Here is a 17,558-nt window from a genome sequence, read left to right as displayed (position 1 = left end):
TGTGACCGCAGCCCGCGGCAGAGCGGAGATGGGGACCCAGCTCCAGCCGGCCCTCCCCTGGGCCCTGACCCTGCTGCTGGCGCTGGGGCTGTGCAGCCCGGAGGCTGGGGGTGAGTGCGGGCCTGTGGGCGCCCCCCGCCGCCGTGCCCAGTGTCCCCATGCGCTGAGCACCGCGCCCCTCCAGCCCACAGAGTCCCCCAGTGTGACTTCCAGGAGGGCTACTTTGAGCAGCTTCTGGACCACTTCAACTTCGAGAGGTTCGGCAACAAGACCTTCCTCCAGCGGTTCCTGGTGTCAGGTGAGGTGGCCCTGGGGGTCCCGGGGCCCTGAGGTCCCGCCCTGTGCCTCACCCGCCCCCTCCCGCCTCTGCCCGACAGAGAAGTTCTGGAAAAGGGGCGAGGGGCCCATATTCTTCTACACGGGCAATGAGGGCAACGTGTGGTCCTTCGCCAACAACTCGGGGTTCATCCTGGAGCTGGCGGCACAGCAGGGGGCCCTGGTCGTCTTCGCGGAGCACGTGGGTACCCGCACTGGTGGCAGGGGAGGGCGGGCGAGGGCGGGCGAGGGCGGGCGGGGCCCGGGCTCAGCCTCTCGTCGGCCACCTGCAGCGGTACTACGGGAAGTCGCTCCCTTTCGGAGAGCGGTCCACACAGCGCGGGCACACGGAGTTGCTGACCGTGGAACAGGCCCTGGCCGACTTCGCGAGGCTGCTCAGCGCGCTGCGGCGGGACCTTGGGGCCCAGGACACCCCCGCCATCGTGTTCGGGGGCAGGTGGGTTCTCGCCCGTCTCATTTCTCCCTGAGGCACAAACACGTGGCCGGCCCCAGGGCCAGAATTTCTGGGAGACGCGGAAGTCTCAGGTCCTCCTGGGGCCACCGTGGGCTCCAACAAGGGAGAGCGGAGAGGGGTGTTGCGGAGGCTGTGGCCCCAGGCGCTCTGTGTCCCCGCCCAGCTACGGGGGGATGCTCAGCGCCTACATGAGGATCAAGTACCCGCACCTCGTGGCTGGGGCGCTGGCAGCCAGTGCACCCGTCGTGGCTGTGGCCGGCCTCAGTGACTCCTACCAGTTCTTCCGGGATGTCTCGGCGGTGAGTGAAGGTTCTGGGGCCCACGGGCCGGACCAGGCTGTGGTGGCAGCTGCCACGATCCTCCTTTCTCCAGGACTTTGAAGGCCAGAGTCCCAAGTGTGCCCGGGGCGTGCGGGACGCATTCCGGCAGATCAAGGACTTGTTCATACAGGGAGGTGAGCAGTACCCCCCACAGCCCACTGACCGCCCCTCACCTCCCTCCTTCCCCCCAGTCCTCACCCGACAGCAGCCTCCGAAGGCCATCGTCCCGCCTTCTTCTGGCAGCTTATGACACGGTCAGCCAGGAGTTCGGCACCTGCCAGCCCCTCTCCAGCCAGAAGGACCTGACCCAGCTCTTCGGGTTTGCCCGCAACGCCTTCACGGTGCTGGCCATGATGGACTACCCGTACCCCACCGACTTCATAGGGCACCTTCCTGCCAACCCGGTCAAGGCAAGGAGACTCTGGCTGGGACCTGTGGACAGAGAGGGGCCCGGCCGCCCCGGGGTGGCCAGTGGTGGCCAGCCCGAGAGCCTTGAAGCCACTCTGGGGCCTGGGACCAGCGAAGGGTGAGCTGGGGAGAGGGCTGCAGGCCCAGAGTGTGGGTCTTTGGTTGGCACCCCTAGGTTGGCTGTGACCGGCTCCTGAGCGAGACCCGGAGGATCAAGGGGCTCCGAGCGCTGGCTGGTGCGTCTGCCCCTCGGCCCTGGGCCTGGTGCTGAGCGTGGGGGGGTGGGGGTGGCTTGGGGGCAAGGGTCACGTGGAGGCCAGGAGCACAGCTGCCCCCGTGCAGTCCCTAGCCCGGCGGGGGCCGGTGGGGGAGGCTCTGCTCCACGGGGTCTCCGACAAGTTCCAGCCCGGCCACCGCCTGGCCACCCTCAGCAGCCGGAGCAGCAGCTGAGAGCCCCGCCCCCAGGAGCCCCACGCCTCACGGGCACGTGTCCCCCACCGAGGGGGCAGGGTGGCCGTGCAGGCCCCCGGCCCCAGCGCCCCTCTCACCAGGGCTGGTGTACAACTCCTCGGGCACGGAGCCCTGCTATGACATCTACCGACAGTACCAGGCCTGCGCGGACCCCACAGGCTGCGGCTCGGGCCCTGACGCCAAGGCCTGGGATTACCAGGTCCGGGGGTGCCGCACGGGGGTGCGGGGTGAGGTCGCCCGCCCCGCCAGGCTGACCTCGGTGTGTGGCGTCCCACAGGCCTGCACCGAGATCAACCTGACCTTTTCCAGCAACAACGTGACCGACCTCTTCCCCGACCTGCCGTTCACGGAGGGCCTCCGCCAGCGGTACTGCCTGGACACGTGGGGCGTGTGGCCCCGGAGGGACTGGCTGCGGATCAGCTTCGGGGCGGGAGGTGAGGCTCGAGATGGTGGCATCCTTCCCTCTGTGCTGAGCTGACCCCCCCCCCCCCCCACTCCCCTGATCTCCGTGGCTCAGACCTGGGGGGCTGGGCCCGCTCTCCACCCCCACATCTGTGCTTTCAGACCTCAAAGCTGCCAGCAACATCATCTTCTCCAACGGTGACCTGGACCCCTGGGCAGGGGGCGGGGTGAGTCTCCCTGGGTTCGCCAGACTCCGCTCGAGAACCGGCTCTGCCCTCGCCAGGCTGCACACGTGGTTCTGTGGGTTCTGTGCCGCCTTCGCTCTTGTTCCCGCTTTATCCCCTCCTCTCCTTTGCTTTTTTCCCTGAGTTCTTTGCGTGAACTGACACCTGGCTCGTTCATCTTCGTCCTTCCCTTTCAATGAGGCCGTTCAAGGCCACGTATTGTCTTTAAGTCATGGCCTCGGCTGTGCCCCACGGGCTGGGACACGAGGCCCTGGAGCAGGTGGCACCGGGCAGGCAGAGGTGGGGTCGGCCGTGGCCCAGAGCACGGCGAGTAGCCGACGGAAATGTCCTTTGGCCGACACAGATACAGAGAAACCTCAGCACCTCTGTCCTCGCTGTCACCATCCGGGGGGGAGCCCACCACCTAGACCTCAGGTGCAGTCCCGCCTCGGCAGGGGAGCGACGTGGGGCCGCAGGCCGTGGCCGGGTGTGGGCTGAGGTGGGGTGAGGCTCGGCTCGGGCCTGCTGCCCGGCTGAGGCCCCCGCGCCTTCTCCTTAGAGCGTCTCACCCACGAGACCCCACGTCTGTCCGGGAGGCTCGCAGGCTCGAGGCCAGGCTCATCGGCGAGTGGGTGGCCGCAGCCAGAAGAGAACAGCGGCTGCAGCTGGCCCAGCGTGGGGGACTCGGGGGGGCTGAGGAGCGCTCCCCGACTCGGGACCGGACAGGCCCGCTGGGGAGCAGCTCAGGGCGCTGGGGGTGAGGGGCTAAGGCCAAGGGAGGGGCCAAAGAAGCATCTGGTGGCCTGGCTGTGCACAGCACAGCGCAAAGCATGGTGTCTGTGGTCCTCATGGGGTGACAGACCGGGCACACTGCCACACCTCTCAAACCAGCCTCGTGTTTAATAAAACAAAGCCCTCAACCTGTGTGTGGTCTCAGGGCAAGGGGTGGGCGCTGGGGCCCCCTGTGGCCGGCCCAGGCGTCCTTCCGGGTGGCCCACTGGAGAGGGGGGCCGCAAAGCTCTACCCACGACCGCTACCGCGGCTGCACCCCTGGGTGGGCAGCTGCCAACCAGGCCCCTGGGTGCAGAGGGGCAGCCAACAGCCATGAGGGGGTACAGACCCCACTTCTGAGACAGGCCCTGGACCCTGTTCCAGGCACAAAACACACGGGACTAGGGGCCAAGAGCAGAAGTCAGCCCCAAGAGCAGCCACCGGCCCCCAGGGCTGCTGGAGCGACAGGAGTATAGAGTGTCTGAGAACTGAGGTCCTGCCCAGCACTGGGAGCCTTGGTCTCTGCAAACGCAGAGAGACTCAAGCTTTTCAGGCAAAGAAGACCTTCCGGAAAGAGTATCACATAGAGAGGAGCTGGGCCTGTCCCACGGGGCCGCCCGGTTCCAGGAGGCAGGATCCCAAGCAGAAGCTGGGGTTTGTTTCTGGAAAAGCGCCCTGAGTCTGTGCTCAAGGAGGGAAGCAGCAGGTGCTGGAGGAGGAGCAGGTGCAGGGCATCAGCTCCCACGGGAACCTGGACTCCGTGTCCACACCGCCTCCTCCCAGCTCTCCAGCCTGATGATGACGGTGAGAGTGTGACGCATGCCCCACCCACGGCTCAAGGAACACAGGTTCCATCACAGACACGGGAGACACCAGTCAGGGCAAATCCACGTTTATGCTGCCTGGAAAGTCCGTTCTGTCGGGTGGTCCAGGAGCAGGATGAACTCGTCCACCCGCCCCTCCCCGCCCCTGCAGGGCCGGGGGAGGATCCCTGAGTCCAACATGTAAACACCACAGCCGGCCAGGTGCCCGGATTCGCAGGAGGTCGCAAGTGCCCCCCCAGGACTCCCGGGTCAGGGCACATTCACAGACTCTGAGACCCCGGGCTGAACCGCATGTCGGGCTGTCCCTTCAGCTCATCTCAGAACACGTGTGGGTCCAGGAGACCCAGAGCGGCCCCAGGGGACAAGCAGAGACACTGGGGCCACACAGAAGACGTTTGGGGATCAGGAATGTAAGTCATGATTCAAGCAGGAAGGTCCCCAGCAGGTGGGGCCTCGGGGATTCACGGCGCTGACCTCACGACACCGTCCGACGTCATGAGAACCACAAGCCAGAAGTGCAAAGCCAGCGGCAAAGCACCGGGCGCCCAGCTGCCCTGACCACCTCTGAGGCCCTGAGATGTCAGGCTCGGTAACCCCCTGGGGAATGTCATCAGCCTGACCCTGGAGCACGGACAGTCGGCCGAGGGGACACGCCGCGGCCAAGGTCAAGAGAGCGAACCTACCCAAGGCCAGGGTTCCGAGGACAGGTACCCACAGACGCAAGACGTGTGAGGCCCCCGGGCAGTGCCCACAGGGGGGTCACCCCACCCTAGGCGGGGCCCAGATGGGCAAGGGGTGAGCCTCAGTGTTGAACACGTAGGCGTCCAGGCTGAGCAGGGCCGGGTCGTCGGAGAAGAGCAGGTACAGGTACTTGAGCGTCTCCCCCAGGAAGAAGCTCTCCATCTTGTCCCGGGGCTGGGGATTGAGGGGATCCTGGACGTTGCTGATGGAAGAATAGCCACCCGAGGGGACCTGCACGAGAGCGGAGACCGCGGCGTCACCACGGCTGCAGGCCCAGCCAGCTCCCCACGCCGGGCTCAGCCCTCGGGGGCGCCGGCGGCCGCAGGGCCCCCGGCCGGGGCCCCTGCGCCTCACCGCGGCACCCGTGGCCAAGGGCCGGGTCTGAGGCAGACGACCCCAAGGTCCGCCGGCGGACCGGCCCCCCGGGAGCTCAGCCGCAGCTCCTCCAGACGGCCCCTCAGAGACGCCAGCCGCCCTCACGTGACCCGACGTGCAGCGCGTGCTCCGGAACCCGGAGGCGGCCTCCCGAAGGCCCCGAGCACCTGAGGAGGCCGGGACCCACTGCCCGGCCGCCACAGGGCGTACGCGGGTCGGGTTTTGGCGCTCGCGCTCTGCCGGGGTGGGTGGCGGGCCCCGGACACGGCGTGACCTCCGAGCCACGGCCCAGAGGGCGAGACGGGTGTCGGGGCCACGGTCACGGCGCCGTCTGGGGTGGGAAAGGGCTGCCCGGGGCCACACGGAGGATCCGGGAGGAGAGTCGCCCTGTGCACACCGGGCCACGGAGCCTGGTCCCCGAGACCCTGGGGCACGTGGCGCCGAACTCCCGAGGCCACGGCGAGCCTGCACCGCCCCCGCCCCCGCCCCCGCCCCCCTCTGGCTGCCCCGCTAAGGGAGCAGGGACTCGGGGCCGGGCGGGCTGGGCGGGGCGGGGCGGGCTGGGCTGGGCAGGGCAGGCGCTCACCCGCGTGTACTTGTTGAAGCTCTGCAGGATCTCCCAGCCCCAGTCCTGGTACTTGCGCTCTCCCGTGAGGCGGTGCAGGTAGAACAGACTCTCCACCGTCTCGGGCCGCAGCAAGTTGTGCCTGTCGGCCGGCTGGGCGGGGGAGGGGGGGAGGGGGGGAGGGAGGGGTGGGGGACACAACACGGGCTGAGCTCCGCCGGCTGGGGTGGGGGGTGGGGGGTGGGGGGACACGGGAGGAGCTAGGCCGAGCCCGCAGGGCGCCCCCACGTCCAGACCCCGGCCCGGCTCACCTTGACCTGCACGTCCTTGCGGTCGCTCTGGGGGTACAGGTTGAAGTGCACGATTTCGGGGCTCAGCCCCGTCTCCATCTGGCGGTTCATCTGGTAGCAGGTGTCCATGAGCGCCCGGGCCAGCTCCATGTGGTCGGCGGGCAGGCCGTGGTGGGCGCCCAGAGCCAGCGTCCCTGGCAGGAAGCACACCAGGTGGTCCTGAAACCAGAGCGGTTTCCTCACCACTGTGAGTCGGTGGCCACGTGGGGCAGGGGCGGGGGCCACACCGGGTGCAGGGTCCAGCGCTCCCTCAGGCCCCCCGCATCCCCAGGGGTCGACGGGCCTGAGCGGGGACTCCTCAGGGCCCACAAGGGCAGGAACGTGGAAAGCGACTCCACTACGGGCCCGGCCCCCGGAGCTCCACATGGGCAGGGGGGAGGGTGGCTGACGGACACCCGCCTGCCAGGGGAGCGGATGCTGACCCGGGTCTGGCCCTGGCCCCGCAAACACTGATGGAGTACCAGGGGCAGGGGACAAGTAACTAGACCCAGGGCAGAGAGGGCAGGGGGGAGGAGAGAGGGCAGGGGGGAGGGGGGAGGAGAGAGGGCAGGGGGGAGGAGGGAGGGCAGGGGGGAGGAGGGAGGGCAGGGGGGCGGGGTCCTGGGGAAGGCACAGGGTCCCCGGGGGACGGGAGTGGCACCCCGGGGGAGGGGCCGGGGACCCATCACAGACCCCAGCCCCCCTTGCCGCACACCGCCGCGCAGTCCATCGTCGACCTGTGAGGGCTCACGCCCCACGACCAGAATCTGAGCCATCTCTCCAACGTCCAGACTCGCGAAGCCATCGGGGCCCCAGAAAAACGGGTGGGTGCGGCCCCCTACGCCCCACCTGCATCACGACCGTGCTCACCATCTTGGCGCTGAAGCGGCCGTGGGCCAGCTCCCCCACAAAGGTGAGCTTCCTGGGCTCAGACCTGCGCAGCAGGTGCCTTTTGATTCCCTCGACGGCTTCGAGGTAGTCTTCCAGTAACCTGTGAACCGGCAGGCCCCGTGGGCTCAGGGCAGGTGGGTGCGCGGCCCGACCCCCCGCCCGGTTACCCAGGAGCGGGCACGTGGCCACGAGCTGCCATCCCCACGCTAGTGGCCAAGAGGCCTGGCCCTGTCTGGGGTGGCACCACGCCAGCCTGGAGACGCAGGCTCGTGGCAGTCGGCGGCCTGGGGCACACACGGGGCTGTGCCCGCCGCTCCCCCGAACAGGGTCGTTCCTCTCAGCCGGCCCCCGTGGACCACCCGGGACGCCACGTGCCTACCAGGGTTCTCTCAACGTCCCCACGTTCAGGCGTGGGGAACTCCGGCTCCCCAGGCGTGATGCCCTGATCTCTGCTCATAGGGGTCGGCCTCCTGGAGCTGCCCACCCCCAGCGGTCCTGGGCCGTGGTCACCCCCTGGCGTGAGACTTCAAGGATTTCCAGTCCCTTCACCAGAGTGACCCGCGTTTTCCCGACCGCACGACGAGGCTCCCCGAGGCACTGCCGTCTGGGAAGGCGCACGTCCGAAGCGTCAACCAGGCAGCGCGGGGAGGCCCAGGGGCCCCTGGCCACCTTCCGCTGGGGAGCGGACAAGCAGAGCCGCCTCCACGACCCCGAGGACGAGAGCTCGGCCGGTGAGCCGGGGGCCCCTCGGCCGGGCCCAGACCCCAGGCCCTGCCTGGCGCAGAGGGGCCGGGGACCTCCGTGACCAGCCAGGCGTCCTCTCTGGCACGAAGGCCGTGCCGGGAAGGGACACATCCCCCGCGGAGGGGCCGAGTCCGGGTCCGGCACGGCCGCTGCCTCCGGACCGAGAACCCGGGACAAGGGGAGCCTCGGGGACCCCGTCCCCGAGGCAGCAGAAACAGGCCTCACTGCGTCTCCTTCTTTCCGCCCTGGATCCACTGCTTCAACAGGTACTCGTAGTAGCTGTCGGCCCTGGCGCCCAGAGTGAACACTCCCATGTGAGTGAAGAGGCCGCTGTGCGTGTTGATGAACATGGGCACCAGCCCGTCCTTCTTCCCCGACAGGGAGTGCACACGCCTCGTCACCTCCTCCGCGGCCTCCTGGGACACACACACACACACACACAAGGGGAGAGTGCGGGTGAGCCAGGGGGACGGGGCTGCTGGACCTCGGGCCAGCCGAGGAAGGCGGGCCTCGTCGGCTCCCCCCTGCTCCGTGACAGGCGGGCCCGTTCCCAGCGGAGGACGGAAGAGGACGGAAGAGGCCGGTGTCCCGGCCCACGGCGCTCCCCTGCCCGGCTGCACCGGGCAAGGGCTTCTGAGGGTGGCCCCAGCCACGCGGCAACCAGGTCCCCACCCTCACACGCGGCTGCCTCGATGAGCGGGCAGATGCCGAGGGCCCCGAACACGGGGCTGAGCTCCTCCTCCTGGCAGGGGACCGTGTCTGAAGGCCACAGCCGCGGTCCCCGGGACCTCCTGCCCAGGCGTGGCCGTCTGCTCCGGCTCGCTGGAGGGAAGGCAGGCGCGTCTGCTTCCGAGCCCGCGGTCGCGGCACACCCGCCCGCCGATCCTGTTCATCCTTCGAGACCCAACCAACCTCAGCTCCTCCCGGGCAGCGCCACGCATCTGTGCTCCGTGGCCCTGTGCGCGTTTGCTCACGGCGCTCGGGACCCTGCCTGGGGAGTGACTTCCTGGCCTCCACCCGCCACGGACGCCCGCCCCCTTTTACAAAGTCCTCTGAGGCAGGGGCGGCTTCAATTTCCCTTGGGTCTCCAGCAGCTACAGGGATCCGGCATCGCAACGGCGCCCGGCCGGCGTCTCAGAGCAAACAGAGAGACGCTGAGCTTCCGGAGTACGAGCCAACGACAGGAAAGCCGCTAATCCGCCGACAAGCAGACAGGCACCCGGACGCCCACCTCCACCCGGGAGATGAACACGGGGCCTGTGGGCGTTTGGAAAACGCCACACGTCACCAGGACAAAATCCACAGCCCAGAGGAGGCACCCTCACGTGCCCACCGCGAAGGCTACCGAGAAAGACCGGAGGATGAGCGCGGCTGCCGCGGAAAAGCCAGAGCCCTGTGTGCGCCTGGAACCTTCTCCCGGGAGCGCCGCTCTTACCAGCCCCGCGTGGGAAACAACCCAGCTGCTCCTCAACGCACGAGAGCCCGGACAGCACGTGGTCCGACCGCACGATGGCAGACCAGCGGGCCACGAAAAGGGATGCTTCTGACACGTGCTACGACACGGGTGCGCTTCTCCCGGACGCTTCCAGCGCGGACGAAGACGTCACGCGTGGCGACAGAACCGGCCACAGACGGCCCACGCCGTACGGAGGACCTCACTCACGCCGAGCATTCCAAACAGAGAAAGCCACGCACGACAAGTGGATTTGCGGCCACCGAGGCAGGGGGCCCGGGTGGGAGCGCTAGGGTGCGCTGGCCTACTTCCTGAGGCGAGGACCTGGTTCTGGAATCAGACGGTGGCAGCCGCTGCCCACGTGGGACTGTGGCGCGACGTTCAAGCCAAGAGGCAAAACCTCCTGACGTTCAAATCGCAGCTCAGGTTTTTAAGGAAGAGGAAGAGTGACGAGGCAGAGCGCCAAGTCCAGAGGGTCCGCCGCGTGCTGGAGACTCACCCACAAGGAGAGGGACCCCGGCCAACGGGGTCGGGGCGAGGGTCAGGAGCGAGGTCCACGAGGACCGTCAGCGACGGGCTAGCAAGGCCGAAACCCACGACTGTGGGCCCCTGCCTCGCTCCCGGCACGGACCACCCCCCGGGGGCCACCACAGCACGAGGCAGGGGGCAGTTGGGACCCCAAGGACACGGGCCCGCGCTCGGACTCAGCCCCCAGTCGACACCCTTCCCGCCCGCGCAGCTGAGGAAAGGCGAGGAACGAGGGACCGGGAAGCACACAGGACGGTGGTCCTGCGGCCCGGGGTCAAGTCCACGCACGCCTCCGCTTGGTGTGACGCCTCCGGCCGGCAGGCCGGCCCCCCGTACCTGAAACTTCTTACTCCCCGTGAGGCGGGAGAGCTCTCGGAACTCCAGCTGAATGCTCGTGACCTCGGCCACCGTGCTGTCCGAGGTCCAGCGGGGCGGGTGGGCGGCTCCGGTGCCGATGTTCACGTCCGAGTATGGGATCCTGGAGGGCGTCTGGAACGCAGGCAGCAGCCGATTCCCAAAGTCTTCCTGACGACGCGACACGACGAGGACCGAGGTTTCCCGTCACACGGCAGCCTCGGCTCCGTTCCACGACGCCCACCCTCCCGCCCCACCCCCGCCACCCCGCCACCCGTGCTCACCCCCGTAAGCGGACACGGGACCTCACTGGCTTCACGTGGCCTCGGCGCTCAACAGCGGCGACACCGAGGAGCCCCGAGAGCGCTTCCCCACGGGTCACGACGGTGACAGGGACCTTCCCACGCACGTGCGTGGGAGCGAGACCCAGACGACCGGGGAGACGGGAGACCCGGAACAGACCCCCGCCCCCGCCCCCACCCCCGGGGGCCCCTCAAGCCGCGGAACCTCCGCCGGCGCCCGGACACTCACGGCCTTCCTCAGGAAGAGGTCGTCCCCGGACAGGTGGTAGGCGCTCAGAAGGCCGCCCAGGATCCGGATCGTGCTCTCGAACAGGTTGACGTCCACGTCTTTCTGAAACCGGAGCTTCTTAGACACCCACTTGCGGGCTTCTTCAAACTCTGCGACGGGAGACGGGGTGGGAGCGGCAGTAGGTTACAGGTCCCGGCGCCCCCGTGACCGCTCGCTGGCTCTGGGGCCACGTGCGTCCTCGTGTCTCTCTCTCCCGAGGGGCCTCGCCATCACTTCCCACGGCAAGGGGACACACCGCGGAGCCCCCTGCACCCGGAGGACGGGCAGCCAGCGTGCCGTCGTGAGCACCAGCCCTGACGGGTAACGGCCACGGCACAAAGGGCCACGTGAGTAACTCAGGGGGAGCCTCTGGCCTGTACGGAACACCGGAAACGGACTCCGAGAGACCGATTCGGAAGTACCCAAAGACCCGTAGCCTCAACCACACCCCGTCCACGTGGCCTGAGAAGGGTGTGGTGGAGAGACCCCGGACGCCGACGGCCTTATCGGATCACGTGCCGCCTCCCACCAGGGAGCCCCTTTCCGGCTAGGACAGGAGCACGGGCTGGAACTGCCCCCGGACGCCAGCCCAGGCCTTCGGCCGGGAGCCGAGGGGGCGACTGCCCTGAGCGTCCCCGGGACGCCTGCCATCAAGGGACAAAGCGACTGCCTGCCACCCAGGGGAAGGGAGAGCTCCTCAGACGGAAACAGTGGCGTCTGCACCCTCCAGGGCACGGCTCGCTCACTCGCGCGCCCAAGCGTTCCACCGGGGGAACTTGGCCGCGTGCTCGGGGACGAGCAGGTACCTTTTTTCAGACCCAAAATCCACATGGTGTCCAGGGCGTCAATCAGCGTAAGTCCCAGGCCAAACCACTCGCTGAAGGACCTGGACACGGGTTTCAGCTCGTCGTGGCCCCAGGCGAACTTGCGGTAGCCGGTCCACGCGTGGCGGAAGGCGTCTATCACGGCCCTCTGACGCTCGTTCGGGGAGGCTGCGAGGAAGACGGCGGGTCGTGGGGACCGGAACCGCCCAGGGTTCAGACACCGCCCCTCTGCAGCCCCAAGCCGCGGGGCGCTCAGCGGGGTGGGGGGACACCGTCCGGGGCCGCAGGTCGGCAGCGGACGACCCCGAAGGTCGGGGCGCGGCACCGCCGGGCTCGGAGCCGCACGGCTGGACGCGGCTGCCAAGGTGGCGAGGCCTCCAGGGCCCACACGCGACGGCTCGGCCTCTCATCCGCCTGGCCTGCGCCCGTCCGCCTCCACCAGACGCCCGGCGGGCACGACCCTCTGGAGCTGCGGGGAACGCGCGGTGGGCGGCGGTGTTTGAGGCAGCAGACCGGTGCCTGCCGCTCCGCCACGGCAGCCGCGCTGCGCAATCCGGCCGGGGGAGCATCAGACGTGGCGGGCGGGCCCCGGTGACCTCCACGAGAGCGCCTCATCTCACAGGCGCCCGCGTCGTGCCTCAGCAGCTCTGGGTGTTTTCGGGGAGGGAACAGCGTGTGGCAGACACACCCAAGGCCGCCCTGGGGCCCTTCCAGGGTGGCCTCGACGCCGACCGAGGAGGTTTCTCCCCTCCACACGTCGGAGGACCAGGCACGAGTTACAGGGCCACCAGGCGGACAGAAACGTGGGCGTCGGCGGCTTCGCGACACGTGTCCTCTCGGTGTGGCCCGAGGCCCAGTCGTGTTGGTATCTGCGGCTCTGACATCGGTCCTCAGAGCCCCGCGACCGCTCTGCCTCCCCGCACACGCCCGGGCCGCCCGTCCCGGCTCTGGGCTCCTTCTTCCTCCTCCCCTCAGTGGCAACAGCGACAGGACTGGAGGGTCACAGCCTGGGCCCCAGGCTCAGCTGACCCGGCGCGAGCCCCCGCTCCGGGAGGCAAATGGCCGTGGCCGCTGCCGGCCTAACCTCGGTTCTCCCGTCCGTGGAACGGGCCTACGACAGACCGATGACCTCAAAGGCCGCCACGAGAACCAAAGCAGACAGGCCGCACGGAGCGTACAAAGCGCCAGTGCCCCGGGGGCCCTCCACTACAGGTGCCAGAACGCAGGACCCCAGGACCCCACCGAGCCGGGGCCGTGTCTCCACTCTCCCCAGGCCCCGCGCTGGCACGGACGCGGGCAGTTCCCGCACAGGCGGCCTGTGGTGGCCGCGATGGGCCTGGGACCGCGGGCCGCCGTGGAGCCCCGTGTCCTCCCCGAGGCTCTACAGAGAGCTGGGGCCCGCCCGGGTGCCCAGCTGGGTGTCCACGCGCCCTCTCCGTCACCATGTCCGGGTGAGGCCCGACGGGGCGCAGGCGGGGCCTTACCTGGTTGGTTCTGAATCCCGGGGGCCTGTGAGGAAGGCTTGGTGGGGGGGCCCTCCGCCTTTCTCGAAGGGGGTTCGGTGCCCTGCTCCGGCTCGATCACTGCACCCCTCCAGCTTCAGGGAGAGGAGGAAGCGGAGTCAGCCGGCTTGAGGGCAGAGATGCAAACGCCCGCGGTCACAGCCTGGCTGGGCTCGTGGCGGCCCTCCGCTCCATGCGGCACGACGCGGAGAAGGCAGGGCCCCGCCCCCACCGGGGTCCCGCTCTCTCCACTGTCTGCTCTGAGAGGAGAAGCCGCTTCAGACAGCGCGCCGACCCTATCCCTTTGTTTTTCAGGAAACGTCAAACGGACCGGCCTCTGCGCATCTAGCGACCCGTGCTGCCTCGTCTCTGACGCTCCCCGTACCTGACCACCGTTCTCTGTGTGCTGTCTTCCTGACGAGCGTCGCCCACCACCTCGTCCCTCCGCCTCGTGTCATCCTGCCTCCGGTCCTTGGAGTCTTTGTCGGGGGCTCTAATCTGCAGGTTGGGCGGTCCCCGTCGGAAATGCCTCTGAGGCTTCTAGATCGAAACAAGAGCCACTCGTGAAAACACTTCAACGGCCCAGGAGCGGCCACTCCGTTTCCACCTGGGATGCTCTCCCTATCAGACCCAACCCCACGGACCGCGTGGAATGGCTGGTGGAGCACTGCACCCGGAGGAGATGCCTTCCCGCTCCCACGGCAACATGCAGATTTGGCCAGAAGATCCTTTCTCACGATCTCCGGGCCCTGACCAACCGGGACGGAGACTGTGCCAACGGGCTGGCGCAGCCCTGGGCAGTGGGTTAGCATCCCGGCCCGGGAGGGTTCCAGGCCGTCACAGACCCTAAAGGTAGCAATAAAGGGTCAGAGCCACGTCCCCGTGGATGGAGGCGCAAAGAACACTGTCCCGGGCCTGTGCCCCAGGACTCCCACCCTTTGTGCTCAGAACCGGGTGGCCAGGGCACCGGGTCCAGGGACGGAGCGCAGGGGCCCAGGCGTAGCCCGTCGTCAGCAGAGGGCAGGAGGAGGCCCCTCCTCCGCAGGACACAGCAAGGAGGCCGACTCAGGGATCGAACACATCTCTGCCGCTCAGTACCCACAGGACCCGTGAAGAGGTCCTCGTTGTAAAGACGCCAGTGCCACGGAGCCGGGACCCCCGTGGCCAAGAGGATGGGATCTGGCCGCACACAAAGCACCGGGGCTGACCCAGGCCTGGGGCACAAGTGCCGGAGTCCGAGCAGCAGGAAAGGTCCCAGCGGCCCCGCCACAAGGGGCCCTGCGCCCCGAGGCCCGGACCCGGGGAGCCGTGCACACCGACCCCGGCCGCCACCACAGACGGGATCACGGGCCTCCCGAGCAATGGAAGCGTGTCTTTCGGCGGGCAACCGTGCAGGCGGGCTCTGCTCCCATCGCCGTCACGAGAGCCCAGGTGCACGAGAGCGGCCAAGAGGGGCGAGAGACGTGCGTGTCGGCTCCACGAGGGAGGACGTGAGCTGTCTGACACACAGCCTCCGAGTAAGACGGTTTGCAGAGAGGCCTCCTGGCCGCTCCCCGTGGGGCCCGACCCCAGCCCCCTTCCCCGCCCACGCCCTCTGAAACTGCAGCTCCCTGAACAAGCCCAGCTCCCCGCCTCGGGCAACGTCACTGGACTCGAGCCCTGCTCTCCCGACTGTACCCAGGACCGGCGGCTGCCCAGTCTCACACCGCAGTTCAGCGTCCCGTCCCCAGCCTCATCCCTGGAGGCGACTGCTATTTTCCTCCCGGGATGGACACCACGGCCACCGGCCTGCTCCCGCCGGCCTGCAGCCCCTCCAGACAAGGGGCGGGTCTGTTTCGCTCACCAGCAGGTATCCAAGGGGAAGGAAGGAAAGAATATTCCTCCTCCTTGCCCCAAGCGTCATCCTACTGGCTCAGAATAACGGGCGCAGGGCGCGAACATCAGACAAACAACAAGGGAAAGAACTGCTCCCCCGTCCGTGCGGAACATCACGCGCGGTTCTGAAACGCCCGTGGGACGACCCCGGTCGCAACCCCACGTGTAGTTCACCGAACGTACCTGGGGTAAAAGCCCCGGCGAGTTTTCTGGATTAGCATCTGCCTTCTGAGGAGCCGGCAAGACGGGCGGATCTGCTGGTCTCGCCTTCCGCTCTTCCGCTGACCTGCCATCCACGGCTAAACGAGAGAACAGATTTGATCCCAAACGTGCCGCACAGCCCCAAGGAGAGCCCGAGCGAGCGCGCGGAGGAACACGTCTAGGTGGGCGCTCCTCACCACGAGAGGACACCGTGAGACCTGGGGAAGGTCCTTTAAACCAACTCAAGAACGGCCAAGGGTAACCAAACCTTCCTCAAAGCACTTGGCAGCTTCTGTCCTGCAGCCCAGCCCACACGGACCTCCCCTCAGCGGCTTCCCCTCCAGGAAGCGCAGACGCTGGCCTATGTGCAGCTGTCTCCAGCCGCCTGCAGCGGCTCCTGAGCTTTCCTCCCCCAGACTGCCCGGGCCGCTCGGAACACACGGTAACACGCGTGAGGAAGTTCAGGGAGCGTGTCCGGACGGGGCACGCGACCTCAGGACCCGAACGTCTCCGTGAGGCGCAGAGAACGGAGAGGCCGGCCGGCCCTTACACCGGACACCCAGGAAGCAGGCGGGCAACATCACATTAACTCGAGCCACGTTCTAGCAGGGTGGCGAAAGACACCCTCCGCTCCTTTTCATCTGCGCTTCTCGCCAATTCGCAGACGCTCCAGGCGCTTAAGGCGCACGGCCAGACCGCTTCTGCCCAGCCACCCGCAGTCAGTGACGCACACGCATGGGGTTGAGGCACACGCGCAGCCGGTACCTCTCCACTGGTCAGCCACGCTGATGTAGGACAGGAGCCCGCAGAGCACGAGAAACGTGAGGAAGAAAAGGATCACGTTGCGCTGTAATCTCGACAGCTGCTTCCATTTCTACGGGACGGAAAACAACACAGCTGGGACCCGTGCGACCGCTGCAAATTCAGGGAGGACAGGGGGTAACTCCCAAGGTCCGGTTTCTGAACCGGGGGAAGCGCCCCGGCGGCAGAGACTGACGAGCCGCGGGGATATTCCAGACGGCATAGGGGAACGGAAATAAACAACAGACGCAGAAGCCATACGTGTCCTATCGCAGGGGCAGTGAGGAAAGGCTCGCGCGACGCGCGTGTTCCGTCTCAGGCAGCCGGCGGGACCCCGCATCTGCCCCGATGTGGGGTGTCGATGCCCTGCAGCCCGAGACCGCGGGGCTCCTGACCCACCGCACCGAGGGGCAGCCTACAGCTTTCCCCCTCCCCGACCCCGCCCCGCCGAGCGCGGGCTGTAAAGACGGCCTGCGGCCGGCGACCACCGCTCCCCGGGCCCGGACGAGCGCCTGCGCTCCAGGCAGGGGGCGGCGGGCGGGCCGCGGGACCCCGGCCCGGCGCCGACCCTCACCCTCCAGCACGAGCGCCGCCGCCAGCTTTTGCTGCCGTCGTAGCTCTGGCCAAGGCTCAGCGTCACCGAGATGAAGTCCCGATGTGGCGCCGGCGGCGGCGGCGGATACATGACAGCGGTGGCGGCGGCCCGGGCGACCCCGCCCACTGGCGGCGTCAGGAGGCCGGGCTCTGAGAGGCGCCGGGGACTTCGCTGGTCCGACACCCGCGGGCAGCCATCGCAGCGCCGTCCACACCCCGCCCATCGCGCGCGCGGCCAATGCGCCTGCGCCGCGCCCTCCTATTCCCCACCGCGCCTGCGCCCGCCCTCGTGGCCCCCTGCGTGCGTGTTTACGTCCCGCCGCGTCGGCGCACGGCCGCACCTGCGCCGTGACGCGCTTGCCCGCCCGCGCCTGCGCGCAGCCCGCCGGCGCAGAGCCTGGGACTCGGCTGGGCGCCGCGTCCCCGGGACCGGCCGGGTCCGTGGTGTTGGCAGGACGTCCGGCGCCCCGCGCCCCCGCTCCGGGGCTCGACTCCCGGCCCCGGGCGGACTTCCCGGCCCAGAGCTAGTGGGGGCCGCAGCTCAGCGAGAGGACAGCGGGTCCGGTGCGAGCCCGAGTCGAGGCGGGGCGGCTTTCGGTGTCCGCTCTTCGGAGCCGATGGGCTTGGGGGCTCGCGGACGACCGCCGCGGCGAGTTGTGCGCGCGTTTCCCCTCAGTAGACACGCGGCAGGGCGGAGCGAGCCCCGCAGCGCCGAGGGCCGTCCCCGCTCCTTGCCGGCCCCCTCGGGTGAGCCCGCCGCCTCCCGCAGTCCCGGCCGCCGCACTTAGGGGTGTGTGGCGGGCTCCCCGGCGTGTGCGCCTCCCTGGCTTGTCTGAAGCTGCCCCAGAAAGCGCCTCCTGCTCTCCGCCCCCCCCTTCCCTAGCGGGGGTCATCCCCGAGGCCCCTGCGGGTCTTTTCCCCACACAGGGCTCTGCCGGTAGTGCCAGCGGTGCCCTCGTGCGTCCGTCCCTGCACATGCCGACAGCAGGGAGAAGGTGGTA

The 17,558-nt window shown here is 68.7% G+C and overlaps 2 protein-coding genes across 6 annotated transcripts; one reads left to right on the top strand and one right to left on the bottom strand.

Moving 5' to 3' along the window:
- Window positions 1–3,535, top strand: DPP7 (dipeptidyl peptidase 7). The gene is made up of 13 exons (XM_030292891.1): window positions 1–110; window positions 185–298; window positions 378–517; window positions 609–772; window positions 954–1,089; window positions 1,163–1,244; window positions 1,354–1,520; window positions 1,694–1,754; window positions 2,070–2,188; window positions 2,267–2,423; window positions 2,554–2,618; window positions 2,980–3,050; window positions 3,175–3,535. The coding sequence occupies exons 1-13, from the start codon at window positions 29–31 to the stop codon at window positions 3,374–3,376; spliced, it is 1,560 nt and encodes a 519-aa protein (XP_030148751.1). The 5' UTR covers window positions 1–28; the 3' UTR covers window positions 3,377–3,535.
- Window positions 3,536–4,262: 727 nt separating this feature from the next.
- Window positions 4,263–16,775, bottom strand: LOC115499170 (endoplasmic reticulum mannosyl-oligosaccharide 1,2-alpha-mannosidase-like). Of its 5 annotated transcripts, none has more exons than XM_030292890.1 (13): window positions 16,538–16,775; window positions 15,928–16,036; window positions 15,145–15,260; window positions 13,472–13,626; window positions 13,069–13,181; window positions 11,567–11,752; window positions 10,722–10,870; window positions 10,173–10,361; window positions 8,081–8,271; window positions 7,091–7,211; window positions 6,203–6,400; window positions 5,913–6,044; window positions 4,263–5,182 (listed from the first exon to the last, which is right to left on the bottom strand). In XM_030292890.1, the coding sequence occupies exons 1-13, from the start codon at window positions 16,646–16,648 to the stop codon at window positions 4,970–4,972; spliced, it is 1,983 nt and encodes a 660-aa protein (XP_030148750.1). In that variant the 5' UTR covers window positions 16,649–16,775; the 3' UTR covers window positions 4,263–4,969. The 5 variants fall into 5 exon arrangements, with proteins under 5 accessions (XP_030148750.1, XP_030148747.1, XP_030148748.1 ...); XM_030292887.1 differs by having other exon boundaries at window positions 10,173–10,325; window positions 16,538–16,751; XM_030292888.1 differs by having other exon boundaries at window positions 10,722–10,819; window positions 16,538–16,751.
- Between the last annotated feature and the right edge of the window lie 783 nt (window positions 16,776–17,558).

The sequence above is a fragment of the Lynx canadensis genome, chromosome D4, assembly GCF_007474595.2.
Source record: "Lynx canadensis isolate LIC74 chromosome D4, mLynCan4.pri.v2, whole genome shotgun sequence".
NCBI lineage: Eukaryota > Metazoa > Chordata > Mammalia > Carnivora > Felidae > Lynx > Lynx canadensis.
Note: the sequence above shows the minus strand (reverse complement) of the source record. Positions and strands in the feature narration are given on the sequence as shown.